Source organism: Coturnix japonica, unplaced genomic scaffold (assembly GCF_054131305.1).
Source record: "Coturnix japonica strain WE unplaced genomic scaffold, WE-NBRP24 Scf131, whole genome shotgun sequence".
NCBI classification, from domain to species: Eukaryota; Metazoa; Chordata; class Aves; order Galliformes; family Phasianidae; genus Coturnix; species Coturnix japonica.
Genome location: NW_028189034.1, coordinates 88855 through 113881, shown reverse-complemented (window position 1 = coordinate 113881; position 25027 = coordinate 88855). Strand labels below are relative to the sequence as shown.

Below are 25027 nucleotides of genomic sequence, written 5' to 3'. Positions count from 1 at the left end.
GCTTCATATGTGCCCCCCCCCCACCATAACCTGGTATTATTGCCCCCCCCACCCCATTAATTTAATAGGGGGGGGGGCTTGATATTGGACCCCCCCCCCACCCCACCATAACCTGGTATTGGACCCCCCCCCCATTTAATTTAATATGGGGGGGGGGCTTGATGTTGGAATCCCCCCCCCATTTAATTTAATATGGGGGGGGGGGGCTTGATGTTGGACCCCCCCCCAACTATAACCTGGTATTGGAGACCCCCCCCCAATTCAAATTAATATGGGGGGGGGGCTTCATGTTGGACCCCCCCCCAACCCCATTAATTTAATATGGGGTGTCCCAATTTAATATGGGGGGGGGCCTTCATGTTGGACCCCCCCCCAATTTAATATGGGGGGGGCTCGATGTGGGTCAGGCCTTTAAGCTGTTTATATGGGGGGGGTTTTAATCCGGATTTAATGCCCAACCCCCCCCCATAGAAAGGGACAGATGGGATGGGGGGGGTATGGGGGGGGCCCATTGTTCCTATAGGGTCCCTTTGTTCCTATGGGGGGGTTATGGCCATGGGGGGTCCCTTTGTCCCTATAGGGGATTTATGGCCATGGGGGGGGTCCCTTTGTCCCTATGGGGGTTTTATGGCCATGGGGGGGTCCCTTTGTCTCTATAGGGGATTTATGGCCATGGGGGGGGTCCCTTTGTCCCTATGGGGTTTTATGGCCATGGGGGGGTCCCTTTGTCCCTATGGGGGGGTTATGGCCATGGGGGGGGTCCCTTTGTCCCTATGGGGTTTATGGCCATGGGGTGTCCCTTAGTCCCTATGGGGTTTATGGCCATGGGGTGTCCCTTAGTCCCTATGGGGTTTTATGGCCATGGGGGGGGTCCCTTTGTCCCTATGGGGTTTTATGGCCATGGAAGGGTCCCTTAGTCCCTATAGGGGGGTCCCTTTGTTCCTATATGGGGGGGTCCCATTGTCCCTATAGGGGGGTTTATGGCCATGGGGGTTCCCTTTGTCCCTATAGGGGGGTTATGGCCATGGGGGGGGTCCCTTTGTCCCTATGGGGGGGGGGTCCCTTTGTCCCTATAGAGGGGTCCCTTTGTCCCTATAGGGGTTTTATGGCCATGGGGGGGTCCCTTAGTCCCTATAGGGGGGTCCCTTTGTTCCTATAGGGGGGTCCCTTTGTCCCTATGGGGTTTTATGGTCATGGGGGGGGTCCCTTTGTCCCTATGGGGTTTTATGGCCATGGGAGGGTCCCTTTGTCCCTATGGGGGGGGGGGGGTCCCATTGTCCCTTTATGGGGGTCCCTTTGTCCCTATGGGGGGGGGGGTCGCATTGTCCCTTTATGGGGGTCCCTTTGTCCCTATGGGGGGGGGGGTCCCATTGTCCCTTTATGGGGGTCCCTTTGTCCCTATGGGGGGGGGGACATTGTCCCATTATGTCCCTATGGGGGGGGGGACATTGTCCCATTATGGGGGTCCCTTTGTCGCTATGGGGTTTTAAGGCCATGGGGGTGTAACATTGGGGTCCCTTTGTCCCTATAGGAGCAGGTGGAGTACGTGTTCCTCATCATCTTCACGGTGGAGACGTTCCTAAAGATCATCGCGTACGGGCTGGTGTTACACCCCAGCGCCTATATCAGAAACGGGTGGAACCTATTGGACTTCGTCATCGTCATTGTGGGGTGAGACCCCCCCATCCCATACACAGACCCCCCATCCCATACAGAGACCCCCCCCATCCCATACAGAGACCCCCCCCATCCCATACACAGACCCCCCCCATCCCATATAGAGACCCCCCCATCCCATACACAGACCCCCCATCCCATACAGAGACCCCCCCCATTCCATACAGAGACCCCCCCCATCCCATATAGAGACCCCCCCATCCCATACAGAGACCCCCCCCATCCCATACAGAGACCCCCCCCATCCCATACAGAGACACCCCATCCCATACACAGACCCCCCCATCCCATACAGAGACCCCCCATCCCATACAGAGACCCCCCCATCCCATATAGAGACCCCCCCATCCCATACAGAGACCCCCCAATCCCATACAGAGACCCCCCCCATCCCATACAGAGACCCCCCCCATCCCATATAGAGACACCCCCATCCCATACAGAGACCCCCCATCCCATACAGAGACCCCCCCCATCCCATACAGAGACCCCCCCATCCCATATAGAGACCCCCCATCCCATACAGAGACCCCCCATCCCATACAGACACCCCCCCCATCCCATTCAGTGCCATTATAGGGTCAGACCCCCCCCATCCCATACAGAGACCCCCCATCCCATACAGAGACCCCCCCATCCCATACAGAGACCCCCCCCATCCCATACAGAGACCCCCCCATCCCATATAGAGACCTCCCCCCATCCCATACAGAGACCCCCCCATCCCATACAGAGACCCCCCATCCCATACAGAGACCCCCCCATCCCATACAGAGACCCCCCATCCCATACAGAGACACCCCCATCCCGTATAGAGACCCCCCCCATCCCATACAGAGACCCCCCCATCCCATATAGAGACCCCCCATCCCATACAGAGACCCCCCATCCCATACAGAGACCCCCCCATCCCATACAGAGACCCCCCATCCCATACAGAGACCCCCCCATCCCATATAGAGACCTCCCCCCATCCCATACAGAGACCCCCCCATCCCATACAGAGACCCCCCATCCCATACAGAGACCCCCCCCAATCCCATACAGAGACCCCCCCATCCCATACAGAGACCCCCCATCCCTTACAGAGACCCCCCCATCCCATACAGAGACCCCCCCCATCCCATACAGAGACCCCCCCATCCCATACAGAGACCCCCCCCATCCCATATAGAGACCCCCCATCCCATACAGAGACCCCCCCCATCCCATACAGAGACCCCCCCATCCCATATAGAGACCCCCCATCCCATACAGAGACCCCCCATCCCATACAGAGACCCCCCCATCCCATACAGAGACCCCCCACCCCATATAGAGACCCCCCCCATCCCATACAGAGACCCCCCCATCCCATACAGAGACCCCCCCCATCTCATACAGAGACCCCCCCATCCCATACAGAGACCCCCCCCATCTCATACAGAGACCCCCCCATCCCATATAGAGACCCCCCCCAATCCCATATAGAGACCCCCCCCATCCCATACAGAGACCCCCCATCCCATACAGAGACCCCCCCATCCCATACAGAGACCCCCCCCATCCCATACAGAGACCCCCCCCAATCCCATATAGAGACCCCCCCCATCCCATACAGAGACCCCCCATCCCATATAGAGACCCCCCCCATCCCATATAGAGACCCCCCATCCCATACAGAGACCCCCCATCCCATACAGAGACCCCCCCCATCCCATACAGAGACCCCCCATCCCATACAGAGACCCCCCCCATCCCATACAGAGACCCCCCCCATCCCATTCATTGCCATTATAGGGTCAGACCCTCATGATTAATGGGGTGGGGGCTCTGACCCTATAATTCCCCCCCCCATTTTTAGGCTTTTTAGTGTCATCCTGGAACAAATATCCCATAAACCGGGTGAAGCCCATCACATGAGTGGGAAACCGGGGGGCTTCGATGTCAAGGCCCTACGAGCTTTTAGGGTCCTGAGACCCCTCCGGCTGGTCTCCGGGGTCCCCAGTAAGTTATAGGGTCGGGGCTTTTATAGAGGGGTGGTGGGTCTCTATGGGGTCTCTATGGGTTCCTATGGGGTCCCTATGGGGTCCCTATGGGGTCTTTATGACGTGGTGGGTCTCTATGGGTCCCTATGGGTCCCTATGGGGTCTATATGGGGTCCCTATGGGGTCCCTATGGGGTCTCTATGGGGTGGTGGGTCTCTATGGGTCCCTATGGGTCCCTATGGGGTCTCTATGGGGTCCCTATGGGGTCTCTATGGGGTGTGGGGACTCTATGGGGTCTTTATGGGGTGGTGGGTCTCTATGGGGTCTCTATGGGGTCTCTATGGGGTGTGGGGGCTCTATGGGGTCTTTATGGTGTGGTGGGTCTCTATGGGGACTCTATGGGGTCTCTATGGGGTCCCTATGGGGTCCCTATGGGGTCTCTATGGGGTGGTGGGTCTCAATGGGTCCCTATGGGTCCCTATGGGGTCTCTATGGGGTCCCTATGGGGTCTCTATGGGGTGTGGGGACTCTATGGGGTCTCTATGGGGTGGTGGGTCTCTATGGGGTCTCTATGGGTTCCTATGGGGTCCCTATGGGGTCCCTATGGGGTCTTTATGACGTGGTGGGTCTCTATGGGGTCTCTATGGGTTCCTATGGGGTCTCTATGGGGTCCCTATGGGGTCTCTATGGGGTGGTGGGTCTCTATGGGTCCCTATGGGTCCCTATGGGGTCTCTATGGGGTCCCTATGGGGTCTCTATGGGGTGGTGGGTCTCAATGGGTCCCTATGGGTCCCTATGGGGTCTCTATGGGGTCCCTATGGGGTCTCTATGGGGTGTGGGGACTCTATGGGGTCTCTATGGGGTGGTGGGTCTCTATGGGGTCTTTATGGTGTGGTGGGTCTCTATGGGGACTCTATGGGGTCTCTATGGGTCCCTATGGGGTCCCTATGGGGTCTCTATGGGGTGGTGGGTCTCTATGGGTCCCCATGCGTCCCTATGGGGTCTCTATGGGGTCCCTATGGGGTCTCTATGGGGTGTGGGGACTCTATGGGGTCTCTATGGAGTGGTGGGTCTCTATGGGGTCTTTATGGGGTGGTGGGTCTCTCTGGGTTCTCTATGGGGTCTCTATGGGGTGTGGGGGCTCTATGGGGTCTTTATGGTGTGGTGGGTCTCTATGGGTCCCTATGGGGTCTCTATGGGGTCCCTATGGGGTTCTTATGGGTGGTGGGTCTCTATGGGGTCTTTATGGGGTCCCTCTGGGGTCCTTGTGGGTGGTGGGTCTCTATGGGATCCCTATGGGGTCTTTATGACGTGGTGGGTCTCTATGGGGTCTCTATGGGTTCCTATGGGGTCCCTATGGGGTCCCTATGGGGTCTCTATGGGGTGGTGGGTCTCAATGGGTCCCTATGGGTCCCTATGGGGTCTCTATGGGGTCCCTATGGGGTCTCTATGGGGTGTGGGGACTCTATGGGGTCTCTATGGGGTGGTGGGTCTCTATGGGGTCTTTATGGGGTGGTGGGTCTCTCTGGGTTCTCTATGGGGTCTCTATGGGGTGGTGGGTCTCTATGGGGTCTTTATGGGGTGGTGGGTCTCTATGGGTCCCTATGGGGTCTCTATGGGGTCCCTATGGGGTTCTTATGGGTGGTGGGTCTCTATGGGGTCTTTATGGGGTGGTGGGTCTCTATGGGGTCTTTATGGGGTCCCTCTGGGGTCCTTATGGGTGGTGGGTCTCTATGGGGTCTCTATGGGTCCCTATGGGGTCTCTATGGGGTCCCTATGGGGTCCTTATGGGTGGTGGGTCTCTATGGGTCTCTATGGGTCCCTATGGGGTCTCTATGGGGTCCCTATGGGGTCCTTATGGGTGGTGGGTCTCTATGGGTCCCTATGGGTCCCTATGGGGTCTCTATGGGGTCCCTATGGGGTCTCTATGGGGTGTGGGGACTCTATGGGGTCTCTATGGGGTGGTGGGTCTCTATGGGTCCCTATGGGGTCTCTATGGGGTCTTTATGGGGTGGTGGGTCTCTATGGGTCCCTATGGGGTCTCTATGGGGTCTTTATGGGGTGGTGGGTCTCTATGGGTCCCTATGGGGTCTCTATGGGGTCCCTATGGGGTTCTTATGGGTGGTGGGTCTCTATGGGGTCTCTATGGGGTGGTGGGTCTCTATGGGGTCTCTATGGGTTCCTATGGGGTCCCTATGGGGTCTCTATGGGGTGTGGGGACTCTATGGGGTCTCTATGGGGTCTCTATGGGTTCCTATGGGGTCCCTATGGGGTCCCTATGGGGTCTTTATGACGTGGTGGGTCTCTATGGGGTCTCTATGGGTTCCTATGGGGTCCCTATGGGGTCCCTATGGGGTCTCTATGGGGTGGTGGGTCTCTATGGGTCCCTATGGGTCCCTATGGGGTCTCTATGGGGTCCCTATGGGGTCTCTATGGGGTGTGGGGACTCTATGGGGTCTCTATGGGGTGGTGGGTCTCTATGGGGTCTTTATGGGGTGGTGGGTCTCTATGGGGACTCTATGGGGTCTCTATGGGGTCCCCATGGGGTCTCTATGGGGTGTGGGGACTCTATGGGGTCCTTATGGGGTGGTGGGTCTCTATGGGGTCTCTATGGGGTGGTGGGTCTCTATGGGGTCTCTATGGGGTGGTGGGTCTCTATGGGTTCCCTATGGGGTCTCTATGGGGTGGTGGGTCTCTATGGGGTCTCTATGGGGTCTCTATGGGGTCTCTATGGGGTGGTGTGTCTCTATGGGGTCTCTATGGGGTCTCTATGGGGTGGTGTGTCTCCATGGGGTCCCTATGGGGTCTCTATGGGGTGGTGGGTCTCTATGGGGTGGTGGGTCTCTATGGGGTCTCTATGGGGTCTCTATGGGGTCTCCCCAGGCCTCCACATCGTGCTCAATTCCATCATGAAGGCCATGGTGCCGTTACTTCACATTGCTCTGCTCGTCCCTATGGGGTCCCTATGGGGTCTCTATGGGGTGTGGGGTCCCTATGGGGTCTCTATGGGGTGGTGGGGCTCTATGGGGTCTCTATGGGGTCTTTATGGGGTGGTGTGTCTCTATGGGTCTTTATGGGGTCCCTATGGGGTCTCTATGGGGTGGTGGGTCTCTATGGGGTCCCTATGGGGTCTCTATGGGGTGGTGTGTCTCTATGGGGTCTCTATGGGGTGGTGGGTCTCTATGGGGTCTCTATGGGGTGGTGTGTCCCTATGGGGTCTCTATGTGGTGGTGGGGCTCTATGGGGTCTCTATGGGGTCTTTATGGGGTGGTGTGTCTCTATGGGGTCTCTATGGGGTCTCTATGGGGTGGTGGGTCTCTATGGGGTCTCTATGGGGTCTTTATGGGGTGGTGTGTCTCTATGGGTCTTTATGGGGTCTCTATGGGGTGTGGGGTCTCTATGGGGTCTCTATGGGGTCTCTATGGGGTGGTGGGTCTCTATGGGGTCCCTATGGGGTCTCTATGGGGTGTGGGGACTCTATGGGGTCCTTATGGGGTGGTGGGTCTCTATGGGGTCTCTATGGGGTGGTGGGTCTCTATGGGGTCTCTATGGGGTGTGGGTCTCTATGGGGTCTCTATGGGGTCTCTATGGGGTCTCCCCAGGCCTCCACATCGTGCTCAATTCCATCATGAAGGCCATGGTGCCGTTACTTCACATTGCTCTGCTCGTCCCTATGGGGTCCCTATGGGGTCTCTATGGGGTGTGGGGTCCCTATGGGGTCTCTATGGGGTGGTGGGTCTCTATGGGTTCCCTATGGGGTCTCTATGGGGTGGTGGGTCTCTATGGGGTCTCTATGGGGTCTCTATGGGGTCTTTATGGGGTGGCGTGTCTCTATGGGTTCCCTATGGGGTCTCTATGGGGTGTGGGGTCCCTATGGGGTCTCTATGGGGTGTGGGGTCCCTATGGGGTCTCTATGGGGTGTGGGGTCCCTATGGGGTCTCTATGGGGTGGTGTGTCTCCATGGGGTCTCTATGGGGTCTCTATGGGGTGGTGGGTCTCTATGGGGTCTCTATGGGGTCTCTATGGGGTGGTGGGCTCTATGGGTTCCCTATGGGGTCTCTATGGGGTGTGGGGTCCCTATGGGGTCTCTATGGGGTGTGGGGTCCCTATGGGGTCTCTATGGGGTCTCTATGGGTCTCTATGGGGTCTCTATGGGGTCTCTATGGGTCTCTATGGGTCTCCCCAGGTCTCCACATCGTGCTCAACTCCATCATGAAGGCCATGGTGCCGTTACTTCACATCGCTCTGCTCGTCCCTATGGGGTCTCTATGGGGTCTCTATGGGTTCCCTATGGGGTCTCTATGGGGTCTCTATGGGGTCTTTATGGGGTGTGGGGTCCCTATGGGGTCTCTATGGGGTGTGGGGTCTCTATGGGGTCTCTATGGGGTCTCTATGGGGTCTCTATGGGGTCTCTATGGGGTGGTGTGTCTCTATGGGTCTCTATGGGTCTCTATGGGTCTCTCTGGGTCTCCCCAGGTCTCCATATTGTCCTCAATTCCATCATGAAGGCCATGGTGCCGTTACTTCACATCGCTCTGCTCGTCCTCTTCGTCATCATCATCTACGCCATCATCGGCCTCGAGCTCTTTATAGGGCGGATGCACAAGACTTGTTTCTATATAGGGTCGGGTGAGGGGATTAAAGACCCCCCACCCCATTAGGACCCCATTAACTGCCCCATAACACCCTAAACTGCCCCATAACCCCATTAACTGCCCCATAACACCCTAAACTGCCACATAACCCCCCTAAAATACCCCATAACCCCCTAAACAACCCCATAACCCCCTAAACTGCCCCATAGCACCCTAAACTGCCCCATAACCCCATAAACTGCCCCATAACCCCCTAAACTGCCACATAACACCCTACACTGCCCCATAACCCCATAAACTGCCCCATAACCCCATAAACTGCCCCATAACCCCCTACACTGCCCCATAACACCCTAAACTGCCCCATAACCCCATAAACTGCCCCATAACCCCATAAACTGCCCCATAACACCCTAAACTGCCCCATAACCCCATAAACTGCCCCATAACACCCTAAACTGCCCCATAACCCCATAAACTGCCCCATAAACTGCCCCATAACCCCATAAACTGCCCCATAAACTGCCCCATAACCCCATAAACTGCCCCATAAACTGCCCCATAACCCCATAAACTGCCCCATAAACTGCCCCATAACCCCATAAACTGCCCCATAACCCCATAAACTGCCCCATAAACTGCCCCATAACCCCATAAACTGCCCCATAACCCCATAAACTGCCCCATAACCCCATAAACTGCCACATAACCCCATAAACTGCCCCATAAACTGCCCCATAACCCCATAAACTGCCCCATAACCCCATAAACTGCCCCATAAACTGCCCCATAACCCCATAAACTGCCCCATAACACCCTAAACTGCCCCATAACCCCATAAACAACCCCATAACCCCATAAACTGCCCCATAACACCCTAAACTGCCCTATAACCCCATAAACTGCCCCATAACCCCATTCCTTTAACCCCATAGACCTGGAGTCCGAGGACGACCCGTCCCCATATCTGCCCTATAACCCCATAACCCCCACAAACAGCCCTATAACCCCCTTATAGGGTTTCCGATGACCCCAATTCTTTACCCCATAGACCTGGAGTCAGAGGACGACCCGTCCCCATATCTGCCCTATAACCCTTTAAACCACCCCATAACCCCATTATAGGGTTTCTGAACCCCCCACCCTATACCCCATAGACCTGGAGTCGGAGGACGACCCGTCCCCATATCTGCCCTATAACCCCCTTATAGGGTTTCTGAACCCCCCACCCTATTATACCCCATAGACCTGGAGTCGGAGGACGACCCGTCCCCATATCTGCCCTATAACCCCCCTAAACCACCCTATAACCCCCTTATATGGCTTCCAACGCCCCCATTCCTTTAACCCCATAGACCTGGAGTCCGAGGACGACCCGTCCCCATATCTGCCCTATAACCCCGTTAACTACCCTATAACACCCCAAACCACCCCATAACCCCCTTATATGGCTTCCAACGCTCCCAATCCTATATCCTATAGACCTGGAGTCCGAGGACGACCCGTCCCCATATCTGCCCCATAACCCCCTTATAGGGTTTCTGAATCCCCCACCCTATTATACCCCATAGACCTGGAGTCCGAGGACGACCCGTCCCCATATCTGCCCTATAACCCTATAAACAGCCCCATAACCCCAATCCTTTAACCCCATAGACCTGGAGTCCGAGGATGACCCGTCCCCATATCTGCCCTATAACCCCCTTATAGGGTTTCTGAACCCCCCACCCTATTATACCCCATAGACCTGGAGTCGGAGGACGACCTGTCCCCATATCTGCCCCATAACCCTATAAACAGCCCCATAACCCCATTATAGGGTTTCCGATGACCCCAATCCCCATATCTGCCCTATAACCCTATAAACAGCCCCATAACCCCATTATAGGGATCCTGATGACCCCTATCCTTTACCCCATAGACCTGGAGTCCGAGGACGACCCGTCCCCATATCTGCCCTATAACCCCATTATAGGGTTTCCGAACCCCCCCCTATTATACCTTATAGACCTGGAGTCGGAGGACGACCCGTCCCCATATCTGCCCTATAACCCCCCCAAAATACCCCATAACCCCATTATAGGGTCTCTGATGCCCCCTATCCTTTACCCCATAGACCTGGAGTCCGAGGACGACCCGTCCCCATATCTGCCCCATAACCCCCTTATAGGGTTTCCGATGACCCCAATTCTTTACCCCATAGACCTGGAGTCTGAGGACGACCCGTCCCCATATCTGCCCTATAACCTCCCTAAACCACCCTATAACCCCCTTAACTACCCTATAACCTCCTAAACCACCCCATAACCCCCTTATATGGCTTCCAACGCCCCCCACCCTATATCTCATAGACCTGGAGTCCGAGGACGACCCGTCCCCTTATCTGCCCTATAACCCCCTAAACTACCTTATAACCCCCTAAACTACCCCATAACCACCCAGCCCACCCCATAACACCCCAAACCACCCCATAACCCCCTTATAGGGTTTCTGAACCTCCCACCCTATACCCCATAGACCTGAAGTCCGAGGACGACCCGTCCCCATATCTGCCCTATAACCCTTTAAACCACCCCATAACCCCATTATAGGGTTTCCAATGCCCCCAATCCCCATATCTACCCCATAACCCCCTTATATGGCTTCCAACGCCCCCAATCCTATACCCCATAGACCTGGAGTCCGAGGACGACCCGTCCCCATATCTGCCCTATAACCCTATAAACAGCCCCATAACCCCATTCCTTTACCCCATAGACCTGGAGTCTGAGGATGACCCGTCCCCATATCTGCCCTATAACCCTATAAACCACCCCATAACCCCATTATAGAATTTCCAATGCCCCCAATCCCCATATCTACCCCATAACCCCCTTATAGGGTTCCCGATGACCCCAATCCTTTACCCCATAGACCTGGAGTCGGAGGACGACCCGTCCTCATATCTGCCCTATAACCCTATAAACAGCCCCATAACCCCATTCCTTTAACCCCATAGACCTGGAGTCCGAGGACGACCCGTCCCCATATCTGCCCTATAACCCCCTTATAGGGTTTCTGAACCCCCCACCCTATTATACCCCATAGACCTGGAGTCGGAGGACGACCTGTCCCCATATCAGCCCTGTAACCCCCTTAACTACCCTATAACCCCCAAAATACCCCATAACCCCATTATAGGGTTTCCGATGACCCCAATCCTTTACCCCATAGACCTGGAGTCGGAGGACGACCCGTCCCCATATCTGCCCTATAACCCCCCCAGCTCCCCTACCACCCCTATAACTACCCCATAACCCCCTTATAGGGTTTCTGAACCCCCCCCCCCTATTATACCCCATAGACCTGGAGTCAGAGGACGACCCGTCCCCATATCTGCCCTATAACCCTTTAAACCACCCCATAACCCCATTATAGGGTTTCCGATGACCCCATTCCTTTACCCCATAGACCTGGAGTCCGAGGACGACCCGTCCCCATATCTGCCCTATAACCCCCCTAAACCACCCCATAACACCCCAAACCACCCCATAACCCCCCTAAACTACCCTATAACCCCTCTAAATACCCTATAGCCCCCCTAAACCACCCCATAACCCCCTTATAGGGTTTCTGAAGCCCCCCAATCCTATATCCTATAGACCTGGACTCCGAGGACGACCCGTCCCCATATCTGCCCTATAACCCTATAAACAGCCCCATAACCCCATTATAGGGTTTCCAACGCCCCCCTATCCTTTACCCCATAGACCTGGAGTCCGAGGACGACCCGTCCCCATATCTGCCCTATAACCCCCTTATATGGCTTCTAACGCCCCCAATCCTTTAACCCCATAGACCTGGAGTCCGAGGACGACCCTGCCCCATAACCCCATTATAGGGTTTCTGATGACCCCAATCCTTTACCCCATAGACCTGGAGTCCAAGGACGACCCGTCCCCATATCTTCCCTATAACCCTATAAACAGCCCCATAACCCCCTTATATGGCTTCCAACGCCCCCATTCCTTTAACCCCATAGACCTGGAGTCGGAAAACAACCCGTCCCCATATCTGCCCTATAACCCCCTTATAGGGTTTCTGAACCCCCCACCCTATTATACCCCATAGACCTGGAGTCCGAGGACGACCCGTCCCCATATCTGCCCCATAACCCCCCCAAAATACCCCATAACCCCCTTATTGGGTTTCTGATGACCCCAATCCTTTACCCCACAGACCTGGAGTCTGAGGACGACCCGTCCCCATATCTGCCCTATAACCCTATAAACAGCCCCATAACCCCCTTATATGGCTTCCAACGCCCCCATTCCTTTAACCCCATAGACCTGGAGTCCGAGGACGACCCGTCCCCATATCTGCCCTATAACCCCATTATATGGCTTCCAACGCCCCCCTATCCTATACCCCATAGACCTGGAGTCCGAGGACGACCCGTCCCCATATCTGCCCTATAACCCCATTATATGGCTTCCAACGCCCCCAATTCTTTACCCCATAGACCTGGAGTCCGAGGACGACCCGTCCCCATATCTGCCCTATAACCCCATTATATGGCTTCCAATGCCCCCAATTCTTTACCCCATAGACCTGGAGTCCGAGGACGACCCGTCCCCATATCTGCCCTATAACCCCATTATATGGCTTCCAATGCCCCCAATTCTTTACCCCATAGACCTGGAGTCTGAGGACGACCCGTCCCCATATCTGCCCTATAACCCCCTTATAGGGTTTCTGAACCCCCCACCCTATTATACCCCATAGACCTGGAGTCCGAGGACGACCCGTCCCCGTGCGCGTTCTCGGGTCACGGCCGGTCCTGCCCCCAGAACAACACTGAGTGTCGCGGCCGCTGGGAGGGTCCCAACGGGGGAATCACCAACTTCGACAACTTCTTCTTCGCGATGCTCACGGTGTTCCAGTGCATCACCATGGAGGGATGGACCGACGTCCTGTACTGGGTCAGACCCCATAGGGACCCTATAGAACCTATAGACCCCTATGGGGATCCACATAGACACTATAGATCCTATAGACCTCTATGGGGATCCACATAGACACTATATACCCTATAGACCCCTATGGGGATCCACATAGACCCTATAGACCCTATAGACCCTATGGACCCCTATGGGGATCCACATAGACACTATAGACCCTATAGACCCTATAGACCTCTATGGGGATCCACATAGACACTATAGACCCTATAGACCTCTATGGGGATCCACATAGACCCTAGAGACCCTAGAGACCCCTATGGGGCACACCATAGGCCCTACAGCCCCCTATAGACCATACAGCCCCCTATGGGGCTCCCCGTAGACCCTATAGACCCTACAGCCCCCCATGGTGCTCCCCATTGACCCTACAGCCCCCTATAGACCCTACAGCCCCCTATAGACCCTATAGACCTCTATGGAGCTCACCATAGGCCCTACAGCCCCCTATAGACCCTACAGCCCACTATAGATCCTATAGACCTCTATGGGTATCCACATAGACCCTATAGACATCTATGGGGATCCACATAGACCCTATAGACCCTATAGACCCCTATGGGGATCCACATAGACCCTATAGACCCCTATGGGGATCCACATAGACCCTAGAGACCCTATAGACCCCTATGGGGATCCACATAGACCCTATAGACCCTATAGACCTCTATGGTGTTCCCCATAGACCCTATAGACCCTATAGACCTCTATGGGGATCCACATAGACACTATAGACCCTATAGACCTCTATGGGAATCCACATAGACCCTATAGACCCCTATGGGGATCCACATAGACCCTATAGACCCTAGAGACCCCTATGGGGATCCCCATAGACCCTAGAGACCCTATAGACCCTAGAGACCCCTATGGGGATCCACATAGACACTATAGACCCTATAGACCCTATAGACCTCTATGGGGCACACCATAGGCCCTACAGCCTCATATAGACCCTACAGCCCCCTATAGACCCTACAGCCCCTCTGCAACACCCATAGACCCTATAGACCCTATAGACCCCTATGGGGATCCACATAGACCCTATAGACCCTATAGGCCCTATAGACCCTATAGACCTCTATGGGGATCCACATAGACACTATAGACCCTATAGACCCTATAGACCCTATAGACCTCTATGGGGATCCACATAGACCCTATAGACCCCTATGGGGATCTTCATAGACCCTATAGACCCCTATGGGGATCCACATAGACCCTAGAGACCCTATAGACCTCTATGGGGATCCACATAGACCCTAGAGACCCTATAGACCTCTATGGGGCACACCATAGGCCCTACAGACCGCTATAGACCCTACAGCCCCCTATAGACCCTATAGACCTCTATGGGCCACACCATAGGCCCTACAGACCGCTATAGACCCTACAGCCCCCTATAGACCCTATAGACCTCTATGGGGCTCCCCATAGACCCTATAGACCCTATAGACCTCTATGGGGATCCACATAGACACTATAGACCCTATAGAACTCTATGGGGATCCACATAGACCCTAGAGACCCCTAGACCCCTATGGGGATCCACATAGACCCTATAGACCCTATAGACCCCTATGGGGATCCACATAGAACCTATAGACCCCTATGGGGATCCACATAGACCCTAGAGACCCTATAGACTCCTATGGGGATCCACATAGACCCTATAGACCCTATAGACCCCTATGGGGATCCACATAGACACTATAGACCCTATAGATCCCTATGGGGATCCACATAGACACTATAGATCCTATAGACCCCTATGGGGATCCACATAGACCCTATAGACCCCTATGGGGATCCACATAGACACTATAGACCCTATAGATCCCTATGGACCCCTATGGGGATCCCCATAGACCCTATAGACCCTATAGACCCCTATGGGGATCCACATAGACCCTAGAGACCCTATAGACCCTATAGACCCCTATGGGGATCCACATAGACACTATAGACCCTATAGACCCCTATGGGGATCCACATAGACCCTATAGACCCTATAGACCCCTATGGGGATCCACATAGACCCTATAGACCTCTATGGGGATCCACATAGACCCTATAGACCCTATAGACCTCTATGGGGATCCACATAGGCCCTATAGACCCTATAGACCCTACAGCCCCCTATAGACCCTACAGCCCCCCATAGACCCCACAGCCCCCCATAGACCCTACAGCCCCCCATAGACCCTACAGCCCCCTATGGGGCACCCCATAGACCCTACAGCCCCCTATAGACCCTACAGCCCCCCTATGGTGCTCCCCATAGACCCTATAGCCCCCTATGGTGCTCCCCATAGACCCTACAGCCCTCCATAGACCCTACAGCCCCCCATAGACCCTACAGCCCCCTATAGACCCTACAGCCCCCTCATAGACCCTTCAGCCCCTATGGTGCACCCCGTAGACCCTACAGCCCCCTATAGACCCTACAGCCCCCCCATAGACCCCACAGCCCCCTATGGGGCTCCCCATAGTCCCTACAGCCCCCCCATAGACCCTTCAGCCCCTATGGTGCACCCCATAGACCCTACAGCCCCCTATAGACCCTACAGCCCCCCCATAGACCCCACAGCCCCCTATGGGGCGCCCCATAGACCCTACAGCCCCCTATAGATCCTACAGCCCCCCATAGACCCCACAGCCCCTATGGTGCACCCCATAGACCCTACAGCCCTCCATAGACCCCACAGCCCCTATGGGGCACCCCATAGACCCTACAGCCCCCCATAGACCCCACAGCCCCCTATGGTGCTCCCCATAGACCCTACAGCCCCCTATGGTGCTCCCCATAGACCCTACAGCCCCCTATAGACCTTACAGCCCCCTATGGTGCTCCCCATAAACCCTATAGACCCTATAGACCTCTATGGGGATCCACATAGACCCTATAGACCCTATAGACCTCTGTGGGGATCCACATAGACCCTATAGACCCTATAGAACTCTATGGGGATCCACATAGACCCTATAGACCCTACAGCCCCATATAGACCCTACAGCCCCCCATGGTGCTCCCCATATACCCTACAGCCCCATATAGACCCTACAGCCCCTCTACAGCCCCCTATGGTGCTCCCCATAGACCCTATAGCCCCCTATGGTGCTCCCCATAGACCCTACAGCCCCCTATAGACCCTACAGCCCCCCATAGACCCCACAGCCCCTATGGGGCACCCCATAGACCCTACAGCCCCTCTGCTGACCCCTATGGTGCTCCCCTTAGACCCTATATACCCTACATCCCCCTATGGGGCTCTCAATAGACCCTATAGACCCCACAGCCCCCTATGGGGATCCCCATGGACCCTATAGACCCCACAGCCCCCCATGGTGCTCCCCATAGACCCTACAGCCCCCCATAGACCCCACAGCCCCCTATGGGGCACCCCATAGACCCAACAGCCCCCCATAGACCCTACAGCCCCTATGGGGCGCCCCATAGACCCTACAGCCCCCCATAGACCCTACAGCCCCTATGGGGCGCCCCATAGACCCTACAGCCCCCCATAGACCCCACAGCCCCTATGTGGCGCCCCATAGACGCTATGGGGCCGCCCTCCATCCCCTATAGATGCAGGACGCCATGGGCCACGAGCTGCCCTGGATTTACTTCGTCAGCCTCGTCATCTTCGGATCCTTCTTCGTCCTCAACCTGGTGCTGGGAGTGCTCAGCGGGTGAGCGTGGCGTTAGCGTGTCGTTAGTGTGTCATTAGCATGTCATTGGCGTGTCATTAGCATGTCATTAGCATGTCGTCAGCGTGTCATTAGCATGTCGTTAGCGTGTCATTAGCATGTCGTTAGCGTGTCGTTAGCATGTCATTAGCATGTCGTTAGCGTGTCGTTAGTGTGTTGTTAGCATGTCATTAGCGTGTCGTTAGCATGTCGTTAGCGTGTCATTAGCATTTCGTTAACATGTCATTTACATGTTGTTTGTATGTTATTAGCGTGTCGTTAGCATTTCATTTACGTGTCATTAACATATCGTTAAAGCATGTCATTAGCATGCTATTAAGCATGTTGTTAGCATGTCATTAAGCATGTCATTGGCATGTCATTAGCATGTTGTTAAGCATGTCACTAGCATGTCATTAGCGAGTCATTAGCGTGCTGTTAGTGTGTCATTAGCGTGTCATTAGCATGTCATGTGTCATTAGCGTGTCATTAGCATTTCATTAGCATATTTTTAGCATGTCATTAGCGTGTCGTTAGCATGTTGTGTGTCATTATCATGTCATTAGCGTGTTGTTTGCGTGCCGTTAGCATGTTGTGTGTCATTATCATGTCATTAGCATGTCATTAGTGTATTGTTAGCATGTCATTAGTGTGCCATTAGCGTGTTGTTCGCATGTCGTGTGTCATTAGTGTGTCATTAGCATGTCGTGTATAATTAGTGTGTCACTAGCGTGTCTTTAGTGTGTCATTAGCATGTCATTAGCGTGCCGTTAGCATGTCATGTGTCATTAGCATGTCATTAGCATGTCATTAGCATGTCATGAGTGTTGTTAGCGTGTTGTTATTGTGCCGTTAGCGTGTTGTTAGCATGTCATGTGCCGTTAGCATGTCGTTATCATGTCATTAGCATATAATTAGCATGTAATTACCATGTCCATCCCTTAGTGAGTTCTCCAAGGAACGTGAGAAGGCCAAAGCTCGCGGCGACTTCCAGAAGCTGCGGGAGAAGCAGCAGCTGGAGGAGGATCTGAGGGGCTACATGGAGTGGATCACACAGGCCGAGGACATGGAGGGGGACGAGGACGAGCACGAGAAGCACCGTAGGACCCCAAATTGGGTGGGGGGGGATATAAGACCCCTCCCCATATATACACGTATAGGGTTGTCCTGTTGTTTTCTTGTTCTCGACCTTATAGGGCTGACGACGGAGGAGCTGATGGGGAAGAGGAAACCACGACTCAAATGGCTGCGACACGCGAGTCACTCCACGGATACACACGGTAACAAACGGCAATGAGAATAAGGGGGTAAAGCATAAAATAAGGGGATAAAACACAAAATAAGGGGGTAAACCCTAAAATAAGGGGGTAAACACTAAAATATATAAGAGTAGAAGCCCTAAAATAAGGGGATAAGTCCTAAAATAAGGGGATAAAGCCTAAAATTTAAGGGTAGAAACCCTAAAATGAGGGGAAAAGCCCTAAAATATATAAGGGTAGAACCCATAAAATCAGGGTAGAACTGCTAAAATAAGGGGATAAGCCCTAAAATAAGAGTAGAAACCCTAAAATAAGGGGATAAAGCCTAAAATATATAAGGGTAGAAGCCCTAAAATAAGGGGATAAACACTAAAATAAATAAGGTTAGAACCCCTAAAATAAAGGGGTAAACCCTAAAATAAGGGGATAAAACCCAAAATAAAGGGATAAACCCTAAAATTTAAGGGTAGAAACCCTAAAATAAGGGGATAAAACCCAAAATAAGGGGGTAAACCCTAAAATATATAAGGGTAGAAGCCCTAGAATAAGGGGATAAGCCATAAAATAAGGGGATAAACACTAAAATAAGGGGACAAGCCCTAAAATATATAAGGGTTGAACCCCTAAAATAAGGGTAGAAACCCTAAAATTTAAGGGTAGAAACCCTAAAATAAGGGGATAAGCCCTAAAATAAGGGGATAAAACCCAAAATAAGGGGATAAAGCCTAAAATATATAAGGGTAGAAGCCCTAAAATAAGGGGATAAACCCTAAAATTTAAGGGTAGAAACCCTAAAATAAAGGGGTAAACCCTAAAATAAGGGGATAAACCCTAAAATAAAGGGGAAAACCCTAAAATAAATAAGGGTAGAAACCCATAAAATCAGGGTAGAACCCGTAAAATAAGGGGATAAAACCTAAAATAAGGGGATAAACCCTAAAATAAATAAGGATAGAAACCCCTAAAATAAGGGTAGAAACCCTAAAATATGGGGATAAACCCTAAAATAAGAGTAGAAACCCTAAAATAAGGGGGTAAACACTAAAATATATAAGGGTAGAAGCCCTAAAATAAGGGGATAAACCCTAAAATAAGGGTAGAAACCCTAAAATATGGGTAGAACCCATAAAATAAGGGTAGAAACCCTAAAATAAGGGGATAAACACTAAAATATATAAGGGTAGAAGCCCTAAAATAAGGGGATAAGCCATAAAATAAGGGGATAAGCCCTAAAATAAGGGGATAAACCCTAAAATAAAGGGGTAAACCCTAAAATAAGGGGATAAAACCCAAAATAAGGGGGTAAACACTAAAATAAGGTGATAAACCCTAAAATAAATAAGGGTAGAAGCCCTAAAATAAGGGTAGAAACCCTAAAATAAGAGGATAAACCCTGAAATAAATAAGGGTAGAAGCCCTAAAATAAGGGGATAAATCCTAAAATAAGGGGGTAAACCCTAAAATAAAGGGGTAAAGCCTAAAATAAGGGGATAAAACCCAAAATAAGGGGGTAAACCCTAAAATAAATAAGGGTAGAAACCCTAAAATAAGGGGGTAAAGCCTAAAATAAGGGTAGAAAGCCCTAAAATAAGGGTAGAAACCCTAAAATATGGGTAGAACCCGTAAAATAAGGGTAGAAACCCTAAAATAAGGGGGTAAACCCTAAAATAAATAAGGGTAGAAGCCCTAAAATAAGGGGGTAAACCCTAAAATAAGGGGATAAAACCCAAAATAAGGGGATAAAGCCTAAAATAAATAAGGGTAGAAACCCTAAAATAAGGGTAGAAACCCTAAAATATGGGCAGAACCCGTAAAATAAGGGTAGAAGCCCTAATTAAGGGGGTAAACACTAAAATATATAAGGGTAGAAACCCTAAAATAAGGGGATAACCCCTAAAATAAAGGGGTAAACCCTAAAATAAGGGGATAAGCCCTAAAATAAGGGGATAAGCCCTAAAATAAGGGGATAACCCCTAAAATAAAGGGGTAAACCCTAAAATAAGGGGATAAGCCCTAAAATAAGGGGATAAGCCCTAAAATAAGGGGGTAAACACTAAAATAAGGGGGTAAACCCTAAAATAAATAAGGGTAGAAGCCCTAAAATAAGGGTAGAACCCGTAAATTAAGGGTATAAACCCCAAAACCCCATAATTCACAGCCAGCCTCCCTGGTAGCGAGACCACGTCGGTGAACACTGAGACAGCGGGGGAGGAGGAAACACAACCCAACGCCTGCGACCGGTGTCTGTGAGTGACCCTATATGGGCCCCATAGACCCTACAGCCCCTATGGGGCACCCCATAGACCCTATAGACCCTACGGCCCCATATGGGGCACCCCATAGAGCCTATAGACCCTACAGCCCCATATGGGGCACCCCATAGACCCTATAGACCCTACAGCCCCATATGGTGCTCCCCATAGACCCCATAGACCCTACAGCCCCCTATGGGGCACCCCATAGACCCTACAGCCCCCTATAGACCCTACAGCCCTCTATAGACCCTACAGCCCCCCTATGGTGTACCCCATAGACCCTATAGACCCTACAGCCCCCTATGGTGCTCCCCATAGACCCTACAGCCCCCCAGAGACCCTACAGCCCCCTATGGTGCACCCCATAGACCCTATAGACCCTACAGCCCCATATGGGGCACTCCATAGACCCTATAGACCCTACAGCCCCCTATGGTGCTCCCCATAGACCCTATAGACCCTACAGCCCCATATGGGGCACCCCATAGACCCTATAGACCCTACAGCCCCCTATGGTGCTCCCCATAGACCCTACAGCCCCCCTATGGTGCTCCCCATAGACCCTATAGACACTACAGCCCCCTATGGTGCACCCCATAGACCCTATAGACCCTACAGCCCCCAATGTTGCTCCCCATAGACCCTACAGCCCCCCAGAGACTCTACAGCCCCATATGGTGCACCCCATAGACCCTACAGCCCCCTATAGACCCTACAGCCCCCTATGGTGCTCCCCATAGACCCTATAGACCCTACAGCCCCCTATGGTGCTCCCCATAGACCCTACAGCCCCCCAGAGACCCTACAGCCCCCTATGGTGCTCCCCATAGACCCTACAGCCCCCTATGGTGCACCCCATAGACCCTATAGACCCTACAGCCCCCTATGGTGCTCCCCATAGACCCTACAGCCCCCTATGGTGCACCCCATAGACCCTATAGACCCTACAGCCCCCTATGGTGCTCCCCATAGATCCTACAGCCCCCTATAGACCCTACAGCCCCCTATAGACCCTACAGCCCCCTATAGACCCTACAGCCCCCCTATGGTGTACCCCATAGACCCTATAGACCCTACAGCCCTCTATGGTGCTCCCCATAGACCCTACAGCCCCCTATAGACCCTACAGCCCCCTATGGTGCTCCCCATAGACCCTACAGCCCCCTATGGTGACCCCACAGTTTTGGGGATAACTCTGTTGTTTCCTTCCCCCCCCCCCCAGGGGTAAAATTACCAAGACGAAATTCTGGTGAGTTGAAGAAATGGGGGAAAACTGTGCCCCAAATCCCCCCAATATCCCCCGATATCCCCCCAAATCCCCCCAATATCCCCCGATATACCCCAAATCCCCCTGATATCCCTCAATATACCCCAAATCCCCCCAATATCCCCCAATATACCCCCAATATCCCCCCAATATCCCCCAATATACCCCAAATCCCCCAATATCCCTCGATATCCCCCCAAATCCCCCCAATATCTCCCGATATCCCCCCAAATGCCCCCAATATCCCCCAATATACCCCAAATCCCCCCAATATCCCCCGATATTCCCCCAAATCCCCCCAATATCCCCCGATATACCCCAAATCCCCCCAATATCCCCCAATATCCCCCGATATACCCCAAATCCCCCAATATCCCCCCAAATCCCCCCTATATCCCCCCAAATCCCCCAAATATCCCCTTATCCCCCTATCCCCCATCCCAATCCCCATTTCCCCTATATCTCCCTATATCCCCCCTATATCCCATTATTTCCCCTTATATCCCCCAATATCCCCCATATCCAATATTTCCATATTCCCCAATATCCCCCTATTTCCCCCAATATCCCCCCAATATCCCCTTATTCCCCCAATATCCCCCCAATATCCCCCTATATCCCCCCAAATCCCCCAATATCCCCTTATTCCCCTATATCCCCCAATATCCCCCAATATCCCCTTATTTCCCCTATATCCCCCCAATATCCCATTATTTTCCCCTATATCCCCCCAATCCCCAATATCCCCTATTCCCCTATATCCCCTAATCCCCCAATATCCCATTATTTCCCCTATATCCCCCCAATATCCCCTATATCCCCCAATATCCCCCCAATATCCCCCCATTTCCCCATATATCCCCCCAATATCCCCCAATATCCCCCAATATCCCCCAATATCCCCCAATATTCCCTTATTCCCCTAATATCCCCCCAATATCCCTCAATATACCCAAATCCCCCCAGATCCCCCCAAATCCCCCCTATATCCCCCCCAAATCCCCCCAATATCCCATTATTTCCCCCAAATCCCCAATATCCCCATTATTTCCCCCAATATCCCCCAATATCCCATTATTTTCCCCTATATCCCCCCAAATCCCCCAATATCCCCCTATATCCCTCAATATCCCCCTATATCCCCCCAATATCCCCTTATTTCCCCTATATCCCCCCAATATCCCCCAATATCCCCCAATATCCCCCAAGTTCCCTTATTCCCCTTATATCCCCCTATCCAATATCCCCCAATATCCCCTTATTCCCCCAATATCCCCCATATCCCCTCATTTCCCCCAATATCTCCCTATATCCCCCCAATATCCCCCCAATATCCCCCTATTTCCCCCAAATCCCCCAATATCCCCTTATTTCCCCTATACCCCCAAATCCCCCCAATATCCCCCCAAATCCCCCCTAATATCCCATTAGTTCCCCTATATCCCCCCAATATCCATATTTCCTCTATATTCCCCCAAATCCCCCAATATCCCCCAATATCCCCTTATTTCCCCTATATCCCCCCAATATCCCCTTATTTCCCCTATATCCCCCCAATATCCCCTTATTTCCCTATATCCCCCCAATATCCCCTTATTATTTCCCATATATCCCCTTATTTCCCCTATATCCCCCAATATCCCCCAATATCCCATTAATTTCCCCAATATCCCATTATTTCCCCTATATCCCCCAATATCCCCCTATATCCCCCCAAATCCCCCCAATATCCCATTATATCCCCCAATATCCCCCAATTTCCCCCTATATCCCCCCAAATCCCCCCAATATCCCATTATATCCCCCAATATCCCCCAATTTCCCCCAATATCCCCCCAAATCCCCCTATATCCCCCCCAATATCCCCCAATATCCCCTTATTTCCCCCTATATCCCCCCAATATCCCCCGATATCCCCTTATTTCCCCTATATCCCCCTATATCCCCCCCTTATTTCCCCTATATCCCCCCCTTATTTCCCCTATATCCCCCAATATCCCCCTATATCCCCCCAAATCCCCCAATATCCCATTATATCCCCCAATATCCCCTTATTTCCCCTATATCCCCCCCTTATTTCCCCTATATCCCCTTATTTCCCCTATATCCCCCCCTTATTTCCCCTATATCCCCCCCTTATTTCCCCTATATCCCCCATTATTTCCCCTATATCCCCCCCTTATTTCCCCTATATCCCCCCCTTATTTCCCCTATATCCCCTTATTTCCTATATCCCCTTATTTCCCCTATATCCCCCCCTTATTTCCCCTATATCCCCTTATTTCCCCTATATCCCCTTATTTCCCCTATATCCCCCCTTATTTCCCCTATATCCCCCCCTTATTTCCCCTATATCCCCCCTTATTTCCCCTATATCCCCTTATTTCCCCTATATCCCCCCTTATTTCCCCTATATCCCCCCTTATTTCCCCAATATCCCCTTATTTCCCCTATATCCCCTTATTTCCCCTATATCCCCCCTTATTTCCCCTATATCCCCCCTTATTTCCCCTATATCCCCCCCTTATTTCCCCTATATCCCCCCTTATTTCCCCTATATCCCCTTATTTCCCCTATATCCCCCCTTATTTCCCCAATATCCCCTTATTTCCCCTATATCCCCTTATTTCCCCTATATCCCCCCCTTATTTCCCCTATATCCCCTTATTTCCCCTATATCCCCCCCTTATTTCCCCTATATCCCCCCCAATATCCCCCAATATCCCATTATTTCCCCCTATATCCCCCCAATATCCCTCAATATCCCCCCATTTCCCCTATATCCCCCAATATCCCCCCAAATCCCCCCAATATCCCATTATTTCCCCTATATCCCCCCGATATCCCCTTATTCCCCCTATACCCCCCAATATCCCCCAATATCCCCTTATTTCCCCTATATCCCCCTATATCCCCCTATATCCCCCTATATCCCCCAATATCCCATTATTTCCCCCAATATCCCCCTATTTCCCCCAAATCCCCCAATATCCCCTTATTCCCCCAATATCCCCCCAATATCCCCTTATTTCCCCTATATCCCCCAAATCCCCCCAATATCCCCCCAAATCCCCCCTATATCCCATTATTTCCCCTATATCCCCCCAATATCCCATTATTTTCCTCTATATCCCCCCTATATCCCCCTATATCCCCTTATTTCCCCTATATCCCCCCAATATCCCCTTATTATTTCCCATATATCCCCTTATTTCCCCTATATCCCCCAATATCCCCCAATATCCCCTTATTTCCCCTATATCCCCCCATATCCCCCTATATCCCCTTATTTCCCCTATATCCCCCCTATATCCCCC

The 25027-nt window shown here is 52.5% G+C and overlaps 1 protein-coding gene across 2 annotated transcripts in view; it reads left to right on the top strand.

Moving 5' to 3' along the window:
- CACNA1F (calcium voltage-gated channel subunit alpha1 F) overlaps nucleotides 1-25027 on the top strand; it is an 80892-nt gene that overhangs the window by 9968 nt on the left and 45897 nt on the right. For both annotated transcript variants that reach the window (XM_085535566.1, XM_085535565.1), the window contains exons 4-12: nucleotides 1532-1671; nucleotides 3521-3663; nucleotides 8121-8273; nucleotides 13004-13200; nucleotides 16829-16932; nucleotides 17875-18029; nucleotides 18126-18209; nucleotides 20347-20434; nucleotides 21666-21692. In XM_085535566.1, the coding sequence (XP_085391692.1) occupies nucleotides 1532-1671; nucleotides 3521-3663; nucleotides 8121-8273; nucleotides 13004-13200; nucleotides 16829-16932; nucleotides 17875-18029; nucleotides 18126-18209; nucleotides 20347-20434; nucleotides 21666-21692 (1091 nt within the window). The remainder of the gene's footprint in view (nucleotides 1-1531; nucleotides 1672-3520; nucleotides 3664-8120; nucleotides 8274-13003; nucleotides 13201-16828; nucleotides 16933-17874; nucleotides 18030-18125; nucleotides 18210-20346; nucleotides 20435-21665; nucleotides 21693-25027) is intronic.